This window comes from Chrysemys picta, chromosome 1 (genome assembly GCF_011386835.1).
Source record: "Chrysemys picta bellii isolate R12L10 chromosome 1, ASM1138683v2, whole genome shotgun sequence".
Classification (NCBI taxonomy): Eukaryota; Metazoa; Chordata; order Testudines; family Emydidae; genus Chrysemys; species Chrysemys picta.
This window is the reverse complement of record NC_088791.1, coordinates 277,916,599-277,942,673: the sequence shown is the minus strand read 5'-3', so window position 1 is coordinate 277,942,673 and position 26,075 is coordinate 277,916,599. Positions and strand designations below refer to the sequence as shown.

General features: G+C 39.1%; 1 protein-coding gene across 16 annotated transcripts in view; it reads right to left on the bottom strand.

Moving 5' to 3' along the window:
- Positions 1–26,075, bottom strand: part of DACH1 (dachshund family transcription factor 1) — a 457,475-nt gene that overhangs the window by 390,162 nt on the left and 41,238 nt on the right. Inside the window, exon 1 of one of the 16 annotated variants that reach the window (XM_042861709.2) lies at positions 9,957–10,672. The exons of the other annotated variants lie outside the window; for them this stretch is intronic. Coding sequence (XP_042717643.2) covers positions 9,957–10,030 — 74 coding nt within the window. The 5' untranslated portion in view covers positions 10,031–10,672. Of the gene's footprint in view, positions 1–9,956; positions 10,673–26,075 lie in introns of those variants that run through there. 16 annotated transcript variants of the gene reach the window in all.

Below are 26,075 nucleotides of genomic sequence, written 5' to 3'. Positions count from 1 at the left end.
AGGAATTCATCTCCAAACATTAGTGCTACTGAGCAATTTTGCAAATGTACTGCCTTGGAGTTTTGCCATTGTCTTCAATGGGGTGAGAATTTCACCATAATTTTTTATTATTATTATTTTAGGGAGGAGATTAAGATTAATCATCCCAATTTTGATGTGAAAAGATTCAGTATTCTCCCTCTGGTCCAGACTCCCAACAGCATCATTAGCACCAGAGGATGGAAAACAAACAATTTTCAGGGCACTGGAAGTGACAGCATTCTGTAAGCACAAACAGACTGCACTGCAGCACGTTATGCTACCTATTCAAACTTTTGCTGCTTCTTCATATTCAGCACTCGTAATTTTATCATAAGTCTAATGATATTTGGAGGTATTTTCTCCTAAATCCCCAGCTCCTGGAGTCAAGAATCTCACTTTTCATGACAAGATTAAGCTACTATCCCTCATTGTTACAAAGAAAAGCTTGAAAATATGAACCCTAAAGGGTTAAAAACTAGAAGACATAAAAAACCCAAATTCAGTTTTCTATTTCAAGATTTTATGCCAATTTCCTGCTTTTTGGATTGTTGAGGATGGCAATAACACATACAGTAAAGAAATAAAAGGAATTTTTCATAGTCATATTTGGCATCTACATTCAAAATGCCATCGGCTAACATACACCCAAAGGCAAGTGTCAGAGCATGTAATAAACCATGTATACATGGAATCCCAGGCTGGTAATATTAGACAGCATACATAGCTTGGGGAGCTACAGTGGAGCCTTATATTGCACATCTAGGTTCTTATACCATGCCTGAGCATCTCCTGTTAAGGAATAACTCTGGTGAGCTCTGAAGGGAATCTCATTCAATTCTTGGGGGAAGGGTGGGGAGAAGAATGGTGGTTTCAATACCTGAAGAATGATTAATAAAGTAGCTAAATATATAAGGAATTCCTTAGAGCTCCAGAAGAGACATAGAAACTCACTCCTTCCTCTCCTCCAAAACATGCATGTATAATCATGTTTTAAAAGACTGATTTCATTACATGTACAAAACTATATCGTAGAATATCAGGGTTGGAAGGGACCTCAGGAAGTCATCTAATCCAACCCCCTGCTCAAAGCAGGACCAATCCCCAACTAAATCATCCCAGCCAGGGCTTTGTCAAGCCTGACCTTAAAACCTCGAAGAAAGGAGATTCCACCACCTCCCTAGGTAACCCATTCCAGTGCTTCACCACCCTCCTAGTGAAAAAGTTTTTCCTAATATCCAACCTAAACCTCCCCCACTTCAACTTGAGACCATTACTCCTTGTTCTGTCATCTAGTACCACTGAGAACAGTCTAGATCCATCCTCTTTGGAATCCCCTTTCCGGTAGTTGAAAGCAGCTATCAAATCCCCCCTCATTCTTTTCTTCTGCAGACTAAACAATCCCAGTTCCCTCAGCCTCTCCTCATACATCATGTGCTTCAGCCCCCAATCATTTTTTGTTGCCCTCCTCTGGACTCTTTCCAATTTTTCCACATCCTTCGTGTAGTATGGGAAACTGGACACAGTACTCCAGATGAGGCTCACCAATGCAGAATAGAAGGGAATGATCACATCCCTCGATCTGCTGGCAATGCCCCTACTTATACAGCCCCAAATGCCATTAGCCTTCTTGACAACAAAGGCACACTGTTGACTCATATCCAGCTTCTCATCCACTGTAACCCCTAGGTCGTTTTCTGCAGAACTGTCTAGCCTCTCGGTCCCTAGTCTGTAGCAGTGCATGGGATTCTTCCATCCCAAGTGCAGGACTCTGCACTTGTCCTTGTTGAACCTCATCAGATTTCTTTTGGCCCAATCCTCTAATTTGTCTAGGTCCCTCTGTATCCTATCTACCACTCCCAGTTTAGTATCATCTTCAAACTTGCTGAGGGTGCAGTCCACGCCATCCTCCAGATCATTAATGAAGATATTGAACAAAACTGGCCCCAGGATCGACCCTTGGGGCACGCCACTTGATACCAGCTGCCAACTAGACATGGAGCCATTGATCACTACCCGTTGAGCCCAACAATTTAACAAGCTTTCTATCCACCTTAGAGTCCATTCATCCAGCCCATACTACTTTAACTTGCCAGCAAGAATACTGTGGGAGACCATATCAAAAGTTTTGCTAAAGTCAAGGAATAACACATCCACTGCTTTCCCCTCATCCACAGAGCCAGTTATCTTGTCATAGAAGGCAATTAGGTTAGTCAGGCATGACTTGCCCTTGGTGAATCCATGCTGACTGTTCCTGATCACTTTCCTCTCCTCAAAGTGCTTCAGAATTTATTCCTGGAGGACCTGTTCCATGATTTTTCCAGGGACTGAGGTGAGGCTCACTAGCCTATAGTTCCCCGGAGCCTCCTTCTTGAATTTTTTAAAGATGGGCACTACATTAGCCTTTTTCCTGTCATCCGGGAACTCCCCCAGTCGCCATGACTTTTCAAAGATAATGGCCAATGGCTCTGCAATCACATCCACCAACTCCTTTAGCACCCTCGGATGCAGCGCATCCGGCCCCATGGACTTGTGCTCATCCAGCTTTTCTAAGTAGTCCTGAACTACTTCTTTCTCCACATATATACACAAGTATTTGAGAAAATGCATGAGAAGCACTCAAAATTTAACTAATCTGAATGAATGTTCTGTACAATACTTTCATAATCCACTTTTATCATTCCATGGCACAATATATTTTCCTATGTATACATTAATTCATGTCTACATTTGAAAAAAATGTTGCATGTTATTTATTTCTGCTAATTGGCATCCTTAGTTTGGTGATGTATCTATCCTCATAGCATATGGGGGAAATGAAAATTGCTTTTTGGTCTAGGATCCAGTTTCAAGTGTTTTCTTGATTCCAGTTATCAAAACAATACAAAGTATTAATGAATGTTAACAAGTTATACAAAATGAAATACAATTATGTTACAAAATATAAAATGGAACTCAAGAAAAAGGGAATATCATAGGTTTTTTGAAGTTTTATTACTAATAGAATGGTACAAGAAATTAGTACAGCCTAGATTAATTGCCATCATACTTTTTTATAAATGTGTTTGTTCATGACTATTATATTTCAATACAATGCCTAGGTTGTCATTGCCTAAAAAGAAAAATTGCTAGGTTCAGTAACTATGGTTATTATACAGTGAAAATAGATCATGATAGGAGTTGTAATTAAGAAATGCTCTTTTAAACAAATTTGGGGTCCTGGACTCGCAATGAACACCTTTGAAATGTAACCTATCCATAATCTAACACACAGGAAAACTAAACAGGATTAGTTAGTTAAAAGTAAAAATCCAACCTGAGGAAATCTCACAAGGAATGTAAACTAAATGGGTGGGGAGGTCTGTATGTGTCAATCAATAACAAAATGCAAACTGTCAAGCTTGCTTTGCTAACAAACTGTCACATCAACAATATGCAGTTAATGACTACAAATTAACTGTATACCAGATGCTTGACACTTTGTTATGACACTTAGCAAGCTAGTTGACATTTGGGGGATCAAAGCTTCTTTAATTACACTTTGTATAACATGTGCAACCTTTATGCTAATGTCCACATATTCCTTAGCGAGAGACTGTTCAAGTGGCAGAGATTGTTGGTTTTTTATTTTTGTGGTGGTGGGTTTTGTTTGGGGGGTGGAGAGGTTGGACATTAAAACATTCATGTAGATCTAGACTTGGGGTGAAAAAAAAGAATGCTTGAAAAAAAAAAAACCTAACATCATTATTCAGTATTATCACCTAGTCTAAAATAACCCTGCTCTTTAACTTGATGTACTGTATTAGTGGTGCACTCACTCTCATTTATAGACATTTTCTGTGTGAAATAATGCATTTTCAAACAAAGTGGTAATAGCATTTATTAAAGACAAGAGCACTAAGCATGCTGCATTTAAAAGTATCTCTTTGTTCCAACTGATTTCCAGAATCAATACTATATATCAATAAAAGGACAAGTTACTTTCCTAGAACAAACTGATTTCCTTAATCACCTGACTAAATTTAGGATATTCTTCACACAATGCTTTACTTTTAACCAACAATTGTTGTATAAAGTTATGTCCAAAGAAGGGGCACAAAATGCATACCCAATCCTGCAAACCCTCATTCATATGAGCAGCCCCCTTGGCCCTATCATGATGGGCAAAAAGGGTGCAATTTTCCATCATGCTAAACTAACTCAACTGACTTAATGAGACTGAAAAAACTCCACCCTTTTTGCCCACCAAGACAGGCCGACTGGACTTCACTGGGACTACTCACATGAGTTTATGGCTATACATATGAATTTGTATAACTAAGCCAATGGTTCTGAATAAAATATGAATCTTGTACCTGAAAGCACACAGGGTCTCCCTTAATAGGAAGGGAAAACACCTGAGAAAGATCCACTTCAGAAGTGTTCAGGATCTACTGCTATGACTTTTTGGAAGTTAGTTTCCAAAAGGTTTCTTGGAATAAATATTATAAAATTCTAAATATTTATGCTCAATTTTTCAATCCTGGTTGCTTACCCCGATCACATAAATACATTCTTAGTTGCCTTGCATCAACACAGATTAACCTCATTTGTCAAATTCGCCAACCTGCACTTAAGCAGGGAGGAGTTTGTCTGGCTGGCCGGGAGAAGAAGGCAATGCTTTCTGGCTTGGGGGAGGAGGGAAGATGTAAAGCTGCTGGAAGAGGAGTCAGCATGGTGGATGACTCACCACATAGGAATGTGGGGTTTAAAAAGGTTAGCTGGGCCTCGCCCCTCCCTTCTTTACTCAGAACAGGCTGGGCAGCACCCACTCTCCCTCCCTAATTAGGTCACAAATATGCCAGGTGTTTAGCTATATCTGCTGTGGGCATTACGCTAGCTGCCCCACTAAGGGGGGCTGGGAAGGAATTTTTCCCTTACCACCATATTGGCCAGATGCATTGGGGGTTTTTTCACCTTCCTCACAGCAGGTTCAGGTAGGCTCAGTTCATGCATAGCATGACAGACAGTAGGCCATATGTCGCAATTCTTTATTTAAGTGTATAGCGGATGTTCAGTGCAGGTACTCCATAAATTAAAGCACAAAAGAACGAAAAAATGGCTTGGAAAAGGAAGTAAGAAGAGGTGCTTGGTAACTGAGCAAGCCAGGGGCAGTTGGGAACTCCTATATTCCCATTATAGTCCACCTTAACCCCTCCTTTGAGAGGGCGTGGTTGGTAAGGTCCAGCAAGGGAATTGCTGGAGAGACCTGGTCCCAGCAAGAAAATTGCTGGAGAGACCTGGACGAAAAGGGGGGAGGGGCACGCAGGAGAGCTGGTGAAAGCCCCCTACTCCCCCTGGAATTGGCTGGAAGTGGTAAGGTCCCGGTTGTGAATCTGCTGGAGGGTGATAAATTTTGCACCTGCACTGCACACATTTTATCCGCCGGGATAGTCCCAGACATCTGTCAATAATAAAGTTGAGGCCTGATTAAACCCATATCTAATGTCTCCTGTCATTCTTTCGGCATAGCTAGACAATCCCCTTCAGGAAATTAAGGGGGAACTACAAGGGATGAGCCTCCACAAAGCCCTGCTGAATAGTAATTGGGACCTTTAATGCGACACCAGTGAAAATCAGTTATATGAAGGGTGCCTTGGTACATTGGTGGGAAGCTGCAACAGGACTTCAGAATCCAGCAGGCTTTCAAGTTTAGTTTGGATGGCATAGACTGTTTGTTCTATAGAGGTTGCACTCTTCAATTGGTTATAGTCATGTCTTTTCATTTATAACATGCCAGCTAAGCAACTTCTAATAAAAATTAGCCAAATTCTTCCCTCCATTCTGTGAATTGTAAACTGCAAGAGTCCCCACCATGCTCTACCACGCATGCACTTCGTAGAAGGTCAAAGTTTCCCCCTTGGAGGTCTGGCTTTAGCACCAAATCTAAACATGAAATCCAACATGATTTTTTTCCTTAGGCTTGACTGCTCTAGGCTTCCTTCCTTAGGACTCACGTGTCCTAGACTCTTGCTTCTCTCTAAGGCCTTGTGTATACTAGAAAAATACATACCTGCATTACAGCTACTGCCAGCAATAATGCAGCTGTACTGATTACGAATGTATGTAGTGCATGCAGCCTCATTCTGGAGTATAAGTACCCATCCTCCCTTATATTTGGTGACCCAACAGCAGTTAGCTTGCAGCCCTGGTAACAGGGAAAGGCGATGGGAAAATTCTGCTACATTGGTACAGGAACAAAAATTTAAGATTAAGCCTAGACAGTAGGCTTCATAGGTCTAGCCCCTGGCCACTCCTGTTCAGTGTCTCCATTCCTTAGGAAAGGCTGGGTCTCTGGGTTTGGGAGCACAAGTGGGGGGGAAGACGGAAGACCATGCCATGGGCCGTGCACTTTAGGCAGAATGCTCTGCTGGGAAACCCAAAGGTTTGCATGTAGAAGAGAGACCCCTTATAGCATATTGTTGTCCAAAAAGCACTAAACAGCAGATCTGCAACTTCTTTCCTGAGGGTGGATGATGAGATGTTGCAAGATGAAAGCTGTTCAGCACTGAAGACCAGGGATAAGCCGAGAAGATGGACATGTTGCAGAAAGGGGATCACAAGTGCAAAGCACAGCTTTTGGTTTTCAGGATTCCTGTAGATCCTTACATTTTCTGTGACTGGGAGAGCACTCACTTTGCTCCAACAGAAAACTGCTAGCCCCTTCTACTAGAGAGGAGGATGCATCAGAAATTTTTTTTGCCTCAAAACCATGGAAATCTTATATTATTTCCCCTTTCCACACATTTTTGTGATCCGTTATTTCAAGCCAAATATGGATGCTTTGTGGTGTATTTTAAATGTACAGAAATTTGGCTTAGCTGACACCTAACCAAACTATCAAAGCCAAAAGACCTGACAACTCTCAGTTTAATTGTTTGTTTCTTATCTGACAATGTAAATATGCAGTCAAATTCAAGGAATGTGACTGCGGTTTTCTTTTCTCCCACTCAAGATTTTTTTTGAGCATTAGATTATAAAACTAATCTATCTGAAAAGGGCACTTATACTTTTGAAATTGGTTAATATTTTAAAAAGTCCAGATTTGACAGAACAAGGAGTAATGGTCTCAAGTTGCAGTGGGGGAGGTTTAGGTTGGATATTAGGAAAAATGTTTTACTAGGAGGGTGGTGAAGCACTGGAATGGGTTACCTTGGGAGGTGGTGGAATCTCCTTCCTCAGAGGTTTTTAAGGTCAGGCTTGACAAAGCCCTGGCTGGGATGATTTAGTTGGGAATTGGTCCTGCTTTGAGCAAGGGGTTGGATTAGATGACCTCCTGAGGTCCCTTCCAACCCTGATATTCTATGATTCTATGATTGTAGATTCTGATAGGACCCTTTTGTCAAGAGCACGTCTTGATTTTTTTCCCATTTCTTCCAAAAGTTAAGTATTATTCTGTACTATAGAACATACAACATTTTCAAGACAAAGATTTAAAGACACAGTAAACTTGAAAATCACATTTAACATGATTCTGTCATTTTTAAAAGTTTCCATTAAAAAAAAAAAAGAACTACATATTAGTTTGCAGTATATGCAGGTGAAATATATAAGTAGATAGATGTCCTAAGAAAATTCCAGAAGGGCACCTTTTCATGTATGAGTTTTAATAAAATTTAACTCTGGATTTGTTCTTACTAGAGTCCCTACATCTACAAATCTATTTCAAACAAAACAACAATGTTCTGTAACTGCAGACATAAAGGAAGATTATTTTCTTTCATCTGTTAAGAAAACAGTACTACAGATGAAAGGCAGATATTTTACACCGAGGGTAATAATGCAACTAATACAATATCAGTGGTTATTTATTGGTGAAAATACATATCAAAATGATCAGTTTAATTATTTCCTATATGCTGCTTTGAGCCATGTAATAATACTTCTGTAAGTTTCCTAATATCATTTTAAGTAGTGCATGGTTGAAAAAGTAGGAATGCATGAATATATCCACTTATGAAAAAAGCTTTCTCTGATTAGAGCTCATTTTCCTAATATACAGGTTTCTAAAGACAGCTCTATTTTAGTTATGTAAAGCATGTAAAAAGTGACATATGCTCAATCAAAGCTGAATGTGAAATTAACCTGTCACTTTAGACACCAAACTGGGGGGCAGGGGGAGGGGAAAATCCTGCTTTAAAAGTTTTTACATTGTGTGTTATGTAAATGGCTAATTGTCCACTAGAGCTGTATAATTTTAAATAAAGATGAGACTGAACAATAATAAAATACAATAATCTTGTTTTTCCAAGAGAAATAAATTTGGGTACACCATCAAGGAAAGCAACCAATCCACATATCCGTCATGGTGAACAAACTGCACAAACTAAGGCCCCAAACCTACAAAGATTTGTGCACATGCTTAACTTTACACATGCCAACTTTGACATAAAGTGCATAAAGTTAACCACTCATCTAAGTCTTTGCAGGATCACAACGAACAATTCTTCTAAAAATCTTTCAGTTGTCAGCTTTGGAATTTGAAAGAAGAATAAAACAGGAAATCTAGTCCATTCAGTACCACACCTTGCAATCCCCTAGAGCCTGTACCATTCAGGTTCCTTATTGAGAAACAAAATGTGTATCTTTGGATTCATTAGAATGAATAAATAAATATTTTCAGCACTGTAGGAGTTAAAAAAATCCCTTCATTAACTAAGGTTTCTAATAGTAAAAGTCAATTTCTGCTCTATTGCAATGTTTAACATATTTTTTCCTATTTCCTGACCAGTGCATGATTAGATTTTTTTTTCATTAAAATGGGAACTGACTTTTGCAAGCTGTAAAAACAAACCTGTCTTAAAAAAAATAGCCTTAATCCACCACCACCATAGAATAATTATTTGATTATGAGAACTAGTAAACTCTATAAGAAAAAAATTATGAGTCATTGTACCAAAACTAGTTTGAAAAAGGCATTTCATGGGTTGGCTAAACCTCTTGATATCCACACTGCAAGCACATAATGATACTAAAAGCTCACAGTGGAACTTTAGAGGGCTATCAAGCAATGAAAAACCTCATAAATAGACAAGTGATTAACTTATTTAAACTGAACAGGCAGAGGAGTCAAAAACAACTCTCTCATGCACACAAAATTCTGCTTTGGTATACATTGATTTCACTGCCGATATTGTGACCCTTCCTCAGCGCAATATGCGAGACACCTTAGGAAGTTGAATCAGTGCTGTGTTTTATTTCACACACCTGATCATAAGATTAGAAACCCATTTAATTTATTCTACCATGAAACTCTAAAGGTGAATTCAATCTTGGAAGTTTCAGAACATTCAGCTTCAGACAACAGATTGCTCACCTGCAGGTTTATTGATTATGAAAAATATACTGGAACCATGTAAGTTTATTGTTCAAACTGGGAGGGGGAATTGTCTCCTTTTTACGCATTTCCATAAAACACTGTTTAAATCAAGAGGTTTTATAAAAACAGCATATTTAGTTGCTTTTTAAAAATTAGTAAATTTAAATTAGAAAGAACAGTTTATTTCAATAAAATAAAAACAATAATAATTTGGTAATTTACCCTAATCAAACACAATACAGTTAAGTGTGAGAATCTAGATAACATTGAGCCCACTGAAGAGGAGTTGTTGGCAGATCAATTGAATGTCAATTTATTACTTCTAATTAACACAGGTACAAAAAGGAAGATTAAGCCAGGGATTTGTGGTGAAAGAGAGGAACTTTAAAAGATGAAGAGATTGTTAAAGGATAATGTTTATCTCATAGAATGTATTTAACTATTTCCAAACATTCTCAGGAAGTTTTATTTCCCAGTACAGATATTTTTAGAGGTTTGCAGGATACGTCAATTATTTAAAAATGCAAGTATGCAACTGATACAGATATGTTTGGATTTTAGTACTCACATTTGCACTTACATTTTACTGAAGCATTTTAATACATCAGGAAGCCATTTAGGGGTCTGAAATAAAGAAAGATTTGGTCTTTTCATGTTAAACAGTTTTTGGATCTGTGAAGGATTGGGCCTACCTTATAGCACCCTCTTCCAGTTGAACCCAGCCTGGTGCCTACAAAACCAGCTTCCTCGCTGGGGAAATCCTGCCTGAGGCCCTCTCACAGAATCCAGGCAGGATAGTCCCCAATCTGATTAATTGCTGTGGGCTTTATTTCAAGCCTTCTTCATAGAAAGCTGAATCAAAGCTTCAAAGCCTTTCCCCACAAAGTCTGTACAGGTTAGTCCCTTTCCCCCAAGTCTGTCCCGCAATCTCACAAGTTCATCAACCCAAAAGTTCCTGTATCAGTGGCCATGCTAGTCTGGATCTGAAAAAAGGAACAAAGAGTCCTGTGGCACCTTAAAGACTAACAGATGTATTGGAGCATAAGCTTTCGTGGGTGAATACCCACTTCGTCAGATGCAAAAGTTCCTGGCTCTTACCTCAGTGCCCTTTGAGATAACAGGACTTTCCCCAGTCTCCCTTCTGTTTCTTGGAGCTCCTGCTCCCTGCAGTTGCTCCAGCCTCTGGCAGGTATTGCAACCCTCTCTCCCATTCCCTGCTCCTCCAGCCAATTAAATTGCTCATCTTTGCCCAAGTGCAGCAGGTGGGGCTAATTAGCCAACCAGCTGGCCAGTTGCAGGTCTCTGACTCCAGAGGAATACTATCCTTTATATCAGGGATCGGGAACCTTTGGCACGCAATTTGCCAGGGTAAGTACCCTGGCAGGTCGGGCCGGCTTGTTTACCTGCTGCATCCGCAGGTTTGGCTGATCGAGGCTCCCACTGGCCGCAGTTCACCGTTCCAGGCCAATGGGGGCAGCAGGAAGCAGTGGCCAGCACATCCCTCTGCCCGCGCCGCTTCTTGCCACCCCCATTGGCCCAGGATGGTGAACCACGGCGAGTGGGGGCCGCGATCGGCCGAACCTGCCGCATCAGCAGGTAAATAAACTGGCCCAGCCCGCCAGGGTGCTTACCCTGGCGAGCCGCGTGCCAAACATTGCCGACCCCTGGTCTATCATTTCCATCTCAAAATAGAGCCAAGAGAACAACATTACTTCTGAGAACACTAGGCCAGATCCCTAATGGGTGCAGACTAGCAAAGTGTCATTGAAATTGCTGATCCACTGTCTTTTATGGTACTCCATCTCAGAGTAACAAAGTTAGTTATCTTCAGTGTTTTTATAACCATATATAAAGAGAACATTGGCCACTGCCCCCATTCCCTTGGAGCAGAAGTACATGCAGGAAGACTCATTCCTGGGAGGGACTCCCCACCAGAGGACTCTCACAGCTGTCAAGTGTCAACAATCCAATCTAAAGTAAATTGGTAGCTTCAGTCATAGAATCATAGAAGATTAGGGTTGGAAGAGACCTCAGGAGGTCATCTAGTCCAATCCCCTGGTCAAACCATGACCAACACCAGCTAAATCATCCCAGCCAACGCTTTGTCAAGCCAGGCCTTAAAAACCTCTAAGGATGGAGATTCCACCACCTCCCTAGGTAACCCATTCCAGTGCTTCACCACCCTCCTAGTGAAAAAGTGTTTCCTTATATCCAACCTAGACCTCCCCCACTGCAACTTGAGACCATTGCTTCTTGTTCTGTCATCTGCCACAATTGAGAACAGCCTAGATCCATCCTCTTTGGAACCCCCATTCAAGTAGTTGAAGGCTGCTATCAAATCTCTCCCTCACTCTGAAGACTAAATAACCCCAGTTCCCTCAGCCTCTCCTTGTAAGTCATGTGCCCCAGCCCCCTAATCATTTTTGTTGCCCTCCGCTGGACTCTCTCCTATTTGTCCACATCCCTTCTGTAGTGGGGGGACCAAAACTGGATGCAATACTCCAGGTGTGACCTCACCAGTGCCAAATAGAGGGGAATAATCACTTCCCTCGATCTTCTAGCAATGCTCCTATTAATACAGGTCAATATGCCATTGGCCTTCTTGGCAATGAAGGTACACTGCTGACTCATATCCAGCTTCTCATCCACTGTAATCCCCAGGTCCTTTTCTGCAGAACTGCTGCTTAGTCAGTCAGACCCCAGCATGTAGCAGTGCATGGGATTCTTCCTTCCTAAGTGCAGAACTCTGCACTTGTCCTTGTTGAACCTCATAAGATTTCTTTTGGCCCAATCCTCCAATTTGTCTAGGTCATTCTGGACTCTATCCCTACCCTCCAGCATATCTACCACTCCCCCCAGTTTAGTGTCATCTGCGAACTTGCTGAGGGTGCAATTAATCCCATCATCCAGATCATTGATAAAGATGTTGAACAAAACCGGCACCAGGACCAACCCCTGGGGCACTCCGTTTGATACCGGCTGCCAACTAGATATCAAGCCATTGATCACTATCCATTGAGCCCAACAATCTAGCCAGCTTTCTATCCACCTTATATCCATTCATCCAATCCATACTTTTTTAACTTGCTGGCAAGAATAGTGTGGGAGACCGTATCAAAAGCTTTGCTACAATAAAAATATATCACATCCACCGCTTTCCCCTTATCCACAGAGCCAATTATCTCATCATAGAAGGCAATCAGGTTGGTCAGGCATGACTTGCCCTTGGTGAATCCATGTTGACTGTTCCTTCCTCTCCTCAAAGTGCTTCAGAATGGATTCCTTGTGGACCTACTCCATGATTTTGCCAGGGACTGAAGTCCACTTACTGGTGGACAGGAGGCCAGGTTACAAGACCCACAGTCACAGTTTGAATAGCTGTTGGCAGTTTCAACAGAAAGTTTATTGGATGGATACACCAAAGACCGAATTGGAACAGATACTAAAATTAACTACCCACCTGCTGGGTCAGTTTTAAAGGACTAAGAGGAAACCTTGCCAATGCTCCTCCTGTAATTTTCTTGTTGATATACAGAGGGGCTTCATTATTCAGAGATGTCAATCTGACTCCTTTGTAAAAGTGACATTTCACTTTAAAGCATTTGTGCAGAAAATTAAACAAAGACACATTTACAAACTGTAAGGGAAATACTGAATTGCACAACATTAAGACAATCTTGGTAATGTGCACAGAATGAGTGAAGAGGAAATCAACATGAAATGAGGATTATGAAAATGACTAGAGTTTCCAAAACCTCAAGAAAAAGTGGAAGGTAGATAGAAAGAAAAGGCTAATTTTGCAGTCTAGATGTTTTGCTATAAAAACTTGCAAATTATAAAGAGAGAAAAATATACAATCAAATCTACCTAAAATGTGATTTGTGGATTAGAACAAATATTTTAATATATATGATCAAATTGCCTAACAACTAAAAGACACAATTTTAAAGTTCTATAATTCTGACAGCATATATTGATAGTTCCTTAACCTGGAAATAGCCTTAAATTAACATCATATATACAGTTAATTACCCAATTTATATTACAAGTTTTAAAATACAGTATTAACTGTTAAAGTAGGGGGGAAAGTTAGTTTTAATACTGTTTTCTTTCTAACTAGCTTTCCGATAAACATTAGCTTGCATTGTTCATGTTTGAACTTCATAGAGTAAATAGATATCTAACAAACATGTGACTTTAAATTCTAAACAATCAATTTGTAGGTTCCTCATCCATTATCTCCAAGCATTCTCTCTGCACAAGATCTACTATAGTAATAGTTCTTTCATCAAAGCCTAATGGTTTGTTTCAAATAATCAAAGTCATGTTTATATCACTGTCCTCAGGTGCAACCATTTTGTTTCCAGGAGAGCAGTATAGTACATGCTAATGTCACAAGTGATAAATCAAAGCAACTGCATTTGTTTCTCTACCTTAACCAATCTACCTTATGTCACTAACCAAAAAATACACCCTGGCATGTGCACTCCTGCAGTTTACTTTGAGAACACAAATGCAGATAATACAACATCATATGTAAAACAACTCACTCAGATGCTACTTCTAACAATAATATGTAAAACTGACTTATGTGGGTATTACCCTGAAGAATATCACTATTGTCATCTGAGGGAGGGGATGGGAAGGTTTTTTTTCATTGCAATGTCTCATGAATGCTGACAATTTTTATGCAACATTCTCCCTTTGTTTTAATGCACTGTGGTTGCTCAAGTGAATTCTTCATAGCAGAGTAAATATTCACTCTAAATGTATTACAGATTTTCTTTTACTAGCAAAAAGAAGGTTTAATAAACACTTGCAGATCTTTCAGCCAAACCATTCAAAAGATTTAGGGCAAAATTCTTGCCTGGCAGATATCTTGAGAGACCTCAGGGTAATCAATGCAGCTGCACAGAGTGGAAGGCAGGGTAAAATTAAGCCCTTAGCAGCATAGTCTCTTTTCTGCCTTTCTTCTGAAGACCCACCAATATCAATGAGAGTTCTACATCTCTAAAACAGATAGTATATGGACCTTTGCAGCATTATGCACCCTTTTGGTTTGGTATGGGAATTACTTTGGTGGTGTTACTCTCTTGACCAAAAAGGGGACTGGGGAAGTCAGGCATGGAATGCTTTCTGTCCAAGGGGAAATGGAACTTACCTAGCTATCAATCATGCCCCATTTTCAATTAATGGAATGACACCGATAGCAGCACTAGGAGATTCTGTCAGTCCTATTAGGCACAGGGTAAGAGCTGCCTATATTAAGAGCTTAAGGGGGTGGAAGCAAGGAGTAAAAGGGGAACAATGATAGACTAGGGAGAACAATAGGGGAACAAGTGAACTAGAGTAGACCAAAGGCTCACCCTACTAATGTAAATGCAAATTATTATCATCAATATCCAGTATAACAGGATAGGCAGTTAATATTCACTTCACTATGCATCTTTGTTAAAGAAAGCAAGTGAGGAAAAGCCCACATTGTGTGTTTAAGACTTTCTGAAGAAGGAGGTAGCAAAAATTGTTAGCGCAGGTCACACTACCACACTGAGCAGGTTTGAAAAATGCTATCACATGAAAACCAGGAGCTATAACAATGATTGCCATTTCCACTCATTTACCTTTTGGAGTTTGAAATGCAACATAAATTATGCCTGAAGCAAGCAGCCACCTGCACTGTATTTCTTCTCACAATATTAGTCTGCTTCCTAGAAATCAAAATTCAGTAAATCAGCCAACTCTGACAGAGTTTATCTCAAGGAGTCAGTATGATTCTACAGGTACACTCTGGCAGACAAAGCAAGGTAGATAAGTTGTAAAATTAAAATATGATTAGTAAATTGAATTAAGGATAATTATGTCTTATGAACCTTCTATAGATATAGTAGTCTGAGATCCTCAAGTATGAAAATATTTGAACTAAAGCTTAAAAGCTTCCTATCAAAACTGTTACAATATTGTTAGTGCTCCCCTAAGTGAACATTAAAATATCCTTTCAAAATGTCAAACCAATATTTAATTCAAATAATTGTTTGCTGACTTTTGGTCCAAGATATCGGCTGTTGTGGATTTCTCTGACCCAAGGGACTGACTCCCAGGTATTAGAACTTTTTGTGGTGACACAGCTATGCATATCATGGCTGTGAAAGTCAAGCTAAATAGGATAAAGTGGGAATGGAGAGTTGCAGACAAAACAGTTCATGAGTCTCACTATTGTCCAGATGCACTTAAAGTGTGTGTGTATATGTGTCGTTTTTTCCTTCATTTAGTGGCAGTCATATACTCTGAAGAAAGGGCCTGAATCTGCCCTAAGGAAAATCTAAGCCTTTTCAAGTTTCACCCCTTAGTCCACCCTGATGGCCATACCTTCTAAGCATAGACGCTAACCAGGGCCTGGGCAAGAGTGGCAAGTGTGAGCAGACCTATTCAGTTTTTAATTGCTTTTCAGTTTCTCTCTGTTGCTTACTGTAAGCAGCAGATTCACAAAATACACTCACTCGTGCACAGCAGTGAGTGGAATATTGCTTAGGCTCAGATACACGGTATTACGGGACTTCATCATATAGCAAATCCAAGCAGGCATGTGAACACAAGTGGAGGGACGCAATGAAGCCTTTTACTGGCTGATGGTAGCAAGAGAACTGTACCATTTTCTTCATCAACTTCTAGATCTCTGCTGCTCACATCATCACTTGCCTTCTGGAACGACTTGCTTTACTTGTCTGTCTCACAGGGCCGCTCTAGGTTTTTTGCTGCTCCAAGCAAAAAAAATTTTTCCCCTCCCTTTCCTGTTAATTGCGGCCAAGGGAACGCTGGGAAATGTAGTTCTTTCCCTATTCCAGGGCTGGCTCTATAGGCAGGAAGCTAACCAAGGAACTACAGCTCCCAGGGCTCCCTGTTGGTTCTCAGCTCCCATGCTGGATTCTTGCACCCCCTGCAAATTTGCCGCCCCACGCACCTGCTTGCTTTGCTGGTGCCTAGAGCCGGCCCTGCTGTCTCAATAATCTGCTAAATTTCTGAACAAAAAACACAAGGCTTGGAGGAAAATCTGAAAAATCCTTTATGGGATTAAAAACTGCAAAAGGCAGAAAAATTAGAGGATACAGCAGACCCTCCTTCTGCTTCTCGTCTTGGGTCCTGCAGATCCCTGCTTTGACTTTACTTATAAGATTTAAAGATAAAGGATCCTAAAATATAAACTTTCCATGTGTTACTTTTTAACAATCAATATAGAATACCTTAAGGAAGCAGGTACTATATTCCTGTGCTGAAAACAGGATTAAATTGGAAGCAAAAATGACATTAAAAACATAGTTCTACTGTATTTTCCCCAGCCTCTTCTCATTCGCATGTCACCGCACACACTAACATTTGAACAAGATTGAAATGATGAGATATGTATTCCCCTCTCAACTCATCAAGTGAAAGATGGATGTTTGATTCAGTGTAAAAACTCTTGACAATGAAGGACTTACATGGCTAACAATCTATAACTAAATAGTGATTAAATTTCTACCACCCCACTACATATTAGGATTACTCCCAAACGTTCAGTTTAATTTAAGTACCTTCTGATTCATGAACAAGGGAATAACATACAGCTATAAAAAGGTAATCCAATCCTAAAATGGCCTTAACCCCCATAATCTGCACTTCAATGGCAAGGGAAACTGTATAGTTTTGAAACTGTAATCAAGATTTTTTTTTCAAACACACACACTGGAGCTGTCCTTTGCTCCCATAGCTTATTAGATTACAATAAAACGACCACGCTCTCTTTATGGTGGGAACAGAGCGACCCTGGGGTGATTTATAATCTTGTGAAACCCTGTCCACACTGCTGACCAGACTTTTTTTTTTTTTTTTTTTTTTTTTTTTTTTGAGGTCGCTATCTGTTTCTTCAACTGATGTCTTCCTGCTGTGACAACACTGTTGGATAGCTGTCAGCACACAAGTATTTTTCAGGCTATGTATTATCTCTGCACGCATTTCTTGTGTTTTTTCTATTGAAAAGCATTTACGTGCTTGGTGTTTAGACAGCAAAGGACCATTCTAAGACTTTCTCATTAGTCTGAAGCCTGACAAAGAGTAGACAACTAAATAGGAAAAGAACGAAGTGGATCTCTTAATGACAAAAGAAAGGAAAACTATTTCTTCTAAACTTCTTATCAAATCACAACTGACCGCGCGCTAACTTGTGATTCATATATCAAATCATTTTAGGAACAAAAGAGCTTGAACCCAACATACCTTCTGTTCTTTATACATAAGAGGGGGTTACATATATGTACAATATATACAACCTTCCCCTCCCCCAAAATAAGTCTACTGAGTATTTGCCATTCTTTTAAACAGAACAAAAGGAGAGAAAAGGTATATACAGTAGGATCAGGAACATAAAAGGGAACCTTCCCAAAGACTAATATAAACATGTATCTTTGTTTTATAGAGGTATCAAGAAAACACTTTGGGAAAATAGTCTGAAAGTCTCCCATTTCCAACAGAACACTTCATTATGAAAAGAGTACAGAGTAGCTTGCCTGCTTTACCATTTTTATTTAGTCTAAGAGAAAGTATAGGAGAATTTGCCACTTACATTTTTTATTTAAATTATCCAAACATCGTTAACTTGATTTACTGCTTTTTTCTTTCAATTTAAGACTTTTTAACCATAGAATTTTAAACAAACAAGATTGAAGGAAAATGATCTTATTAGGAAGCATTTTAAAAATAATAATTAAAATTCACTTGAATAACAAATTTATAAGTTAATTATTAAAGCTAAGTTAACTAGGGCTGAATTATAGTCCTGCCATGAATCTTGAGAAGTACAGGGCATTGTTGCACTGCTCTGGAAGCAGCTCAGGTGAGATACTGTGACCATCTGAATCAAAATCTCCCCCTGGCTTCCTCCACTATTCCATGGCATGAATAAACTGCACTCGGCGTACCCCTGATGTTGCATACATTCCCCGATACACAGGCAAAGCTACTTTGGACAGTGCATTGGATGGAACAGGAACCTGCTTCCTCTCCCGCACTGCTACCTATAATGCAGGATGCAATTTGGATTGTAATTAGGGCCTGACCCAGTGCACATAGAAATCAATAGCAAAATTCCCACTGAATTCAATATTTCAGGATCAAGCCCATAAAGGAGCAATCAGCACACCCACATAGTACATATTGGGCCCTATGCCCCACACTTTGCCATGGTTTTCAGTGGGAGCAGGCTAAAAAGCTATGAGTGAATGCTGTATTTTCTACAATCATGTGTCACACTCCAACACCTTTTTTTCATTCAATAGACTGAGGCTGGAAGGCTGGTTTAGTGCTGCTAAACACAGAACATATTTTTACTAAAAATGTAACTGTTCAGTGTTAAAGTACAAAATGCAATAGTTCAATCAATTGCACCTGCCAGAAACCTGTAGAAGAGACAAAATTATGTTCAATCTTCAAAAAATTACATGTGATATTTAAAAATTAAATAGGATCTAGCTGAAGTTCACACCAACTATTCTTTATTGTTTTATTCATCATCACAAGCTGTTTCAGAGGGATGAAAAAGTATTTCTCTTCATGAAGATAAGGACAAATTGATAATCGCAGCAAATAAGTCAGGTTGTCCTTTGCTCTCAAAGAGGTAACCTACTGTTTCACTCCTCTAAGGACTCATTTAATAAGATGAGCAAAATCTCAGGGAAAAAATCAATTAAGATGGTGAAAAGTCCCTTAGGATAAAGTTACTTCAGCAGTCTATGCACTCCTCAATAATTTGTTCATTTTGTTCTAAGTAAAGCATTTACTCCATGTTTCTAAGTTGTACATTTTTGGTAATGATGCAGTTTAAAAACTGCGCACTGGAAAGAAACTGGTGCTGAATCAGCAATTGTTGCTATATAACAGAGGGGTTAGGGCATAAAGTACAGATCCAGAAAATGTTATTAGAGGCAAAGTGGTTATTTCTAGGTCTGTGAAATAGAAGTCAGTGGAGACACCTAATCTGAAGGAACCTCAACACTCAACTATTTACTAATGTATCTACCCAGATAGATATCTGGCCTTTATCTCTGCATTATCCAAGTTTACTCAACCACCCCATCCACTGCACACTAAGGGCTGGTCTACACTAGGGGGGGGAATCAATCTAAGATACGCAACTTCAGCTACGAGAATAGCGTAGCTGAAGTCGACGTATCTTAGATAGATTTACCTCAGGTCCTCACGGTGCAGGATCGACGGCCGTGGCTACCCCGTCGACTCCACTTCTGCCTCTCGCTCTGGTGCAGTTGGGGAGCGTGTTCGGGGATCGATTTATCGCGTCTAGACGAGACGCGATAAATCGATCCCCGACAGATTGATTACTACCCCCCAATCCGGCGGGTAGTCTGTACGTACCCAAAACATTCCCAAGTTTGCAGGTACAAACCACCACCAACTGATCCAACTTCTGGTAGACATAACTTCCAAGAATTAAGTAATGAAACCAGGAAATCATTCTTTTTAAGTCCTATTTATTTTGGGGTTTTTTTAACCATATCTTTGTTCCTAATATTCTAGTAGTTCACCCTATTTTTTGGAACTTCATCCCATCAAATTACATTGCAAATTTATATCCTAACCTTTTGTGTACAGATCCTTAGCACTCTTCACTAAAATCTGAGTGTCATCCACAGTGTCCTGATAAAAAAAAAATCCTATGTGGGTAATTATATTCTGGCCCACCTAAATTCCCTATGCAGTTTCAATTGGATATGAAATTCTTCTTCACATCCTATTCTAAAACATCTCTACAGTGTTGCTGCTTGCTGTTAAAGAGTTGTTGTGTATGATTCCAATTATGCCTATGTTTCAGTGGTGGAACCATGCTCACTCTATATTTTGTACAGTCTAAAATGCTTAACATCCATTGGAATGAAAGAGACTATGTAAACATAAAATTAAATTAATTTTCAAGTACATGGGAAGACAAAGGGAGTTGAATCAATTACATTGGCTTGAAACAAAAATGACTAGAAGCTGGGTTTTGCTCACCAGCCTAAAAATAAATAAGTGTGTGTGCGCACACACACACACACCATTCCTGATATATTTAAGTTACTGATTGTTAACCTTGAATTTCAATTTCACCATATTGTATTTCTTATTGATACATTTTTAATCAATTGATTTTAATAGTATCATGTTACTATTATTTCCAAAATGACCAGTGAAAAATGGAAATCGTGTCATGCAGTAACTTTGAGAACAAAGTAAAAAATTGCCTCCTTGAGTCATTCCAAATAAGGGCATATCCCTTGTCTGCAATATATCTTATTCCCTCTTTTCTTCTAGTACACAGATTTCAACATTAGCAATTGTGAAGATTTTCACCTTGTCTCAATCAGGTGTCAAGAGCTACTTAATAATAAATATCAATGAGCATACTCACTGTGTTACTAACCAGAGATTTGCATTACTTTGAAGGTGAAGAGAAAGAAAGCACCTTTCACAAAATAGAGATCCCCTAGTTGATTGCCTCTTGTAATGTTTTAGACCTGGTTTATTTTAAAACTTATTCTACTAAAAAGTTGGGTTTGATATGTCTAGTGTACATGGCGAATATGGCTCACCTCCTTTGTAAAGTACTTTGAGATCTACTGGTGAAAATTGCTATATAAGAGCTAAGTATTAATTAATTAATATTATTATTATTAAAAATACTAACCAGACAAGTGCAATAACATCAACGCATGAGCATAGACCATTTCCCTCTTTCCCTAAGAATTAAATAACTATATTTTTCAGTGATTTAGATAATCCATAGAGAGTACACTTATAAAGTTTGCAGACTGGGAGGAGTTGCAGTGCTTTGGGGGACAGGATTAAAATTCAAAATGAAATTCAATAAGGACAAATGCAAAGTACTCCACTTAGGAAGGAACAATCAGCTGCACACATACAAAATGGGAAATGACTACCTAGAAAGGAGTACTGAGGAAAGGGATTTGGAAATCATAGTGTTAAATATGAATCAACAGTGTAGCACTGTTGCAAGAAAAGTGAACATTATTCTGGGACGTATTAGCAGCAGTGTTGTAAGCAAGACATGAGAGGTAATTCTTCCGCTCTACTCCGCGCTGATTAGGCCTCAACTGGAGTATTGTGTCCAGTTCTGGGTGCCACATTTCAGGAAAGATGTGGACAAACTGGAGAAAGTCCAGAGAAGAGCAACAAAAGTGATCAAATGTCTCGAAAACTTGACCTATGAGGGAAGATTGAAAAAATTGGGTTTGTTTAGTCTAGAAAAGAGAAGACAGACAGGGGACATAATAACAGTTTTCAAGTACATAAAAGATTGTTACAAGGAAGAGGGAGAAGAACTGTTCTTGTTAACCTCTGAGGATAGGACAAGAAGCAACGGGCTTAAATTGCAGCAAGGGAGGTTTAGGGTAGACATTATGAAAAGCTTCCTAACTGTAAGGGTGGTTAAGCAATGGAATAAATTGCCTAGGAAGGTTGTGGGACCTCCATCATTGGAGATTTTAAAGAGATGGTTAGACAAACAGCTGTCAGGGATGGTCTAGATCAGTGGTTCTTAACCTTTACTGCAGCCTGCACCCCTTTGGTTCTCAAAATATGTTCTTGCACCCCTTATCAAAAATCAAAGTATGTTCTTGCAACCCTTAAACCTAGATATATTTTTGTTTGTATCTTAAAGCAATCATTAAAAAATGTATGTTAATAAATACACAGGTTTCATGAAACAAAGTAGTTGTACTTACTTACCTGTGCTTAATTTGTGTTTTCGATGATTTACCTTCTAAAAAAAATGTCTCGTACCCCCAGAAAGGGCATCTCGCACCCCCAGGGGGCGCATGCACCCCAGGTTTAGAACCACTGGTCTAGATAATACTTAGTCCTGCCTTAAGTACAGGGGACTGAACTAGATGACCTCTTGAGGTCCCTTCCAGTCCTATGATTCTATGTTCATCTGGGATAACTTTTTTGGTTTTGTAATGGTGTGAGAAAAAAAAAAAAAAAACTTACTGAAATGACAATATCAGTGCTACTATAGAAAACTTTTTTTATACTTCAGAATATCCATTCAATGGGATTGAATGTAAAATATACTTTACCTTTTTTTAAAATGTTACTCTGTATGTTTGAAAAGCATAACTGTGATAAGATGTGATAATGATACTGAAATAAAATAGTGTTAAGTAGCAGATAAACTAAATTGTTCCTGAAAACATTAACTCCTGAAATACTTCTTCATTGACACTCACAAAAATAAACTCCCAAGGTGCTGCAGAAGGGTCCTGAACCCAGTTCATACATGCTTTCAATCACACCACCTCAGTCTATAATCTTGTCACATCTCAAAAGCTAAACATAGTTGAAACCTGTCAGCAACTAAAGGACGAATCTTTCCTTTCCTTGGATACTACAGAAATCTGAGCATAAACACATTGTTGTTCTTCTGAAACTTTAACAGCTTCTTACACTGCCTTTAAGTAGTTAGTATAGCCTCATGATTTGTTTATTTGCTTAGTTTTTAAAATCGTTAGTATTTTTGCAAGTTGCCAAACACTCTTTTTCAGCCAAATCTTCCTTTCTTGGCTCTGCTGGGCAGTATCACAATAAAATTGGTTATGTGCTCAATAGAGCTAAGGGATTGTTTTCAGAGTTGGTGTTCTACCCATTTCAAAAAGAAAAAAAAAATACAACAAAACACAGGAGCAATATAAATCCAACCATAACTGTTACAAATCTTAGGTCTATTTTGGCAGGAGCTCCTGGAATCTCAATCAGAACACTGTTTACTCTCTGTGGTTGATTAAAGCAGGCAACCCAGTGCTATATTGCCTTATTGATGTCTGCCTTATTGATACCATGATTTACAGTCCTTCTACAGCTCCTTCTCCACCTTTCTCTTTTTTCACAGGATGGTGTAAGTGTAGCACAGAGAGATCTGAATTTTTAAAAAACACTATCTTCATTGCCTTTCTGTGTTATCAAAATAAACTGGATTAGCAGGATAAGCAACCTGTCTGATTGTCCACAGAAATAAGGGTCTTCTTGCCCCACCTTCTCAGTATCGTCTTTAAGCCTGGTTCTTCATGTGAACCACAAGATCCTGACCTAGGGTTGCCAACCCTCCAGGTTTGGCCTGAAGTTTCCAGGAATTAACGATTAATCTTTAATTAAGGATTATGTCATGTGATGAAATCTCCAGGAATACATCCAACCAAAATTGGCAACCATATTCTGACCCTGACAGCCTGGTCATCCAAAAGGTCTCCCTCCAACAATCACTGAAACATACTTAAAGTCTAGAAATTCTTCCATTCTTCAAAATAGGGTCTGAAAGAAATTCTACCATTCATATAAGAAAAATCTGTAAAGGGTCCTCAGAGTAAAATTAGATTTTTCCAACAGGGTTTTGACCTCATCATAGGCCTCATCTTCAGCACACTGAGGCACCACGCCTCTGCCTTAAGGACAACTACAAGGACCATTCAAAGACATGACTCAGCCAACACCCCTTTCCCACATTTCTTTTTCCTCCATAGCCCTGACTAGAATCAATCCTCCTATTTAAATGATTCCACCTACTTGGAGACTGAATCTAGAGTTCCAGACATTGTGTAATCCCCACTTGCACCCTCTGCAAAGTATCCCTCTAAAGCTGTTTCTAGTAGATATTGTCTCTGCTTGGACACTCAGTAAACAAACTACCAATGATTATGCTGTATTGGGGTTATTAGGCTTTGTCTACACTGGCACTTTCGTCGCTAAAACTTTTGTCGCTCAGGGGTGTGAAAGAACACCTTCCTGAACGACAAAAGTTTTAGTGGCGCAAAGTGCTGGTGTGGACAGCACTTCGTTGGCAGGAGCCACATTCCCGGTGATGAAGCTACCACCCCTCGTTGGAGGTGGTTTTATTTTGTCACTGGGAGAACTCTCTCCCGGCGATAAAGAGCGGCCACACAGCCATGCTTTTGTAAGGTGCACAGTGTAGACATAGCCTTAGAAAAACCTAAGCATCCACCTGCGTCAAGAACACTGGTTTCCTCCTGAAAAGCTTCCGCTGCTCCATGCCATACACATGCTATAAACAGGCACTACGGAACTCAAGGAATAGGAAGCTTAGTGACATGCAAAGACAAACTTTAATTCAGCTGTTATTCCAGAATACTACAAAGACCTAACTATTAAACAGTAAATAAATGGAATATATTTTAAAGAAAAACTTTCAGAGCTAAGAATTCTGAGTAGTAAGCAGAGATGTTAGAACATAGGTATTTATGATGTGTTCCTGCATATCTGGAAGAGAATACACAACAACTTTAGCTAAAGATGTATGTGAGGAGAGAGATGTGACATGCACAAGCCTGGAGCTCTCTCTGTGTAAACTGAATGCTTTGCAGCTATGGCTACCTCTTAGCTTACATTCTACATACTGGTCAGCCAATACAATCTCACAACGGATACTATCAGTGGACCCAAAATTCATAGACACAAAGTTTAACCTTCCATGTTTTTCAATGTAATTCTTTATATATTGATCCTTCCCCCCTAACTCCCAACAAAGTTGTCACAAAAGCTGTAATGTTCTTTATAAGTCTTGAGCTGTTGGCATTTTTTAAAATTACTATTAATACAGCAAGAAGCAGGTATACAGACATAATAAACATAAAGGTGGTAAGGAGACATATTCCAATTTCATGTTTCTATTGCAAACACTACTTGAAATGGGCACTGGTTTTTTTCATAATTTGAAAAGCATCCATTTTTTATTTCTTCATAGTAACATATTTAAGTGTCAAACATTTTTGCCTGTTAGAAGTCTGCTTTCACATGTCATTTGCCAACTGGCTTTACCTGGTTTGTCATTTGAGAAGTGTGTACATTGGTCAGATGTTTTCTTGCAGTTTACCCAGATTCATTTTTGTGATGCTCTATCTCCAAATAAATAACTGTGGCATACAAGAACTTTTCTAATGAGAAGACTCCACAAGTTACTGAGATGTGTAGAAGGAAGTTAAAGAAAATATGCTGCCATGTTACTATATATTATGGGATGAGCAAACAGTAACAAAATTATAAAATGTAAATAATTTTTAGAATCTCAACAGAGAATACAATTCACCGAATGGAGTGAGGGGAGATACTGTGGCATTAGTAATGGGCAGCTGGCAGCAGTAAGGCAACATTAACATTTTATAAGGCAACTTTGAGGATATATTGACCTCTCTGTCATTTCATAAAAAGTTAGTGATGCAAAATAAATGGTTGTAGATGGTGTGAATAGAGGAAAAACAGATATAGATAGATATAGATCTATTTGAAATGCCCTAAAGCAAAAAAAAAAATAGTAAGAGAAAGTATAGAAATTCATGGAGTTATCTATTGAAGGTACTACAGAATATGCCATCCTAGTAGTAAAGAAAACTTCATTGTAAAAAAACAAAACAAAACAAAAAACCTATAACATTTTGTCCAACACTTAGCATTAAGTGAATTATTGAGATACTGGAAAGCACAGGAAGGCTTATCATTCAGGGAATAAAGCAGGTAACAAGAACATTTATATATGAAGGTTTAAGCCTAGGATTAAGTGACTTCCCCTTGGAATTGCCTCAGCACCTGACTAGTACAAACACAATAAGTCCAAGATCTTTGGGGATCTGGCTGGGATGGAAGGAACAAA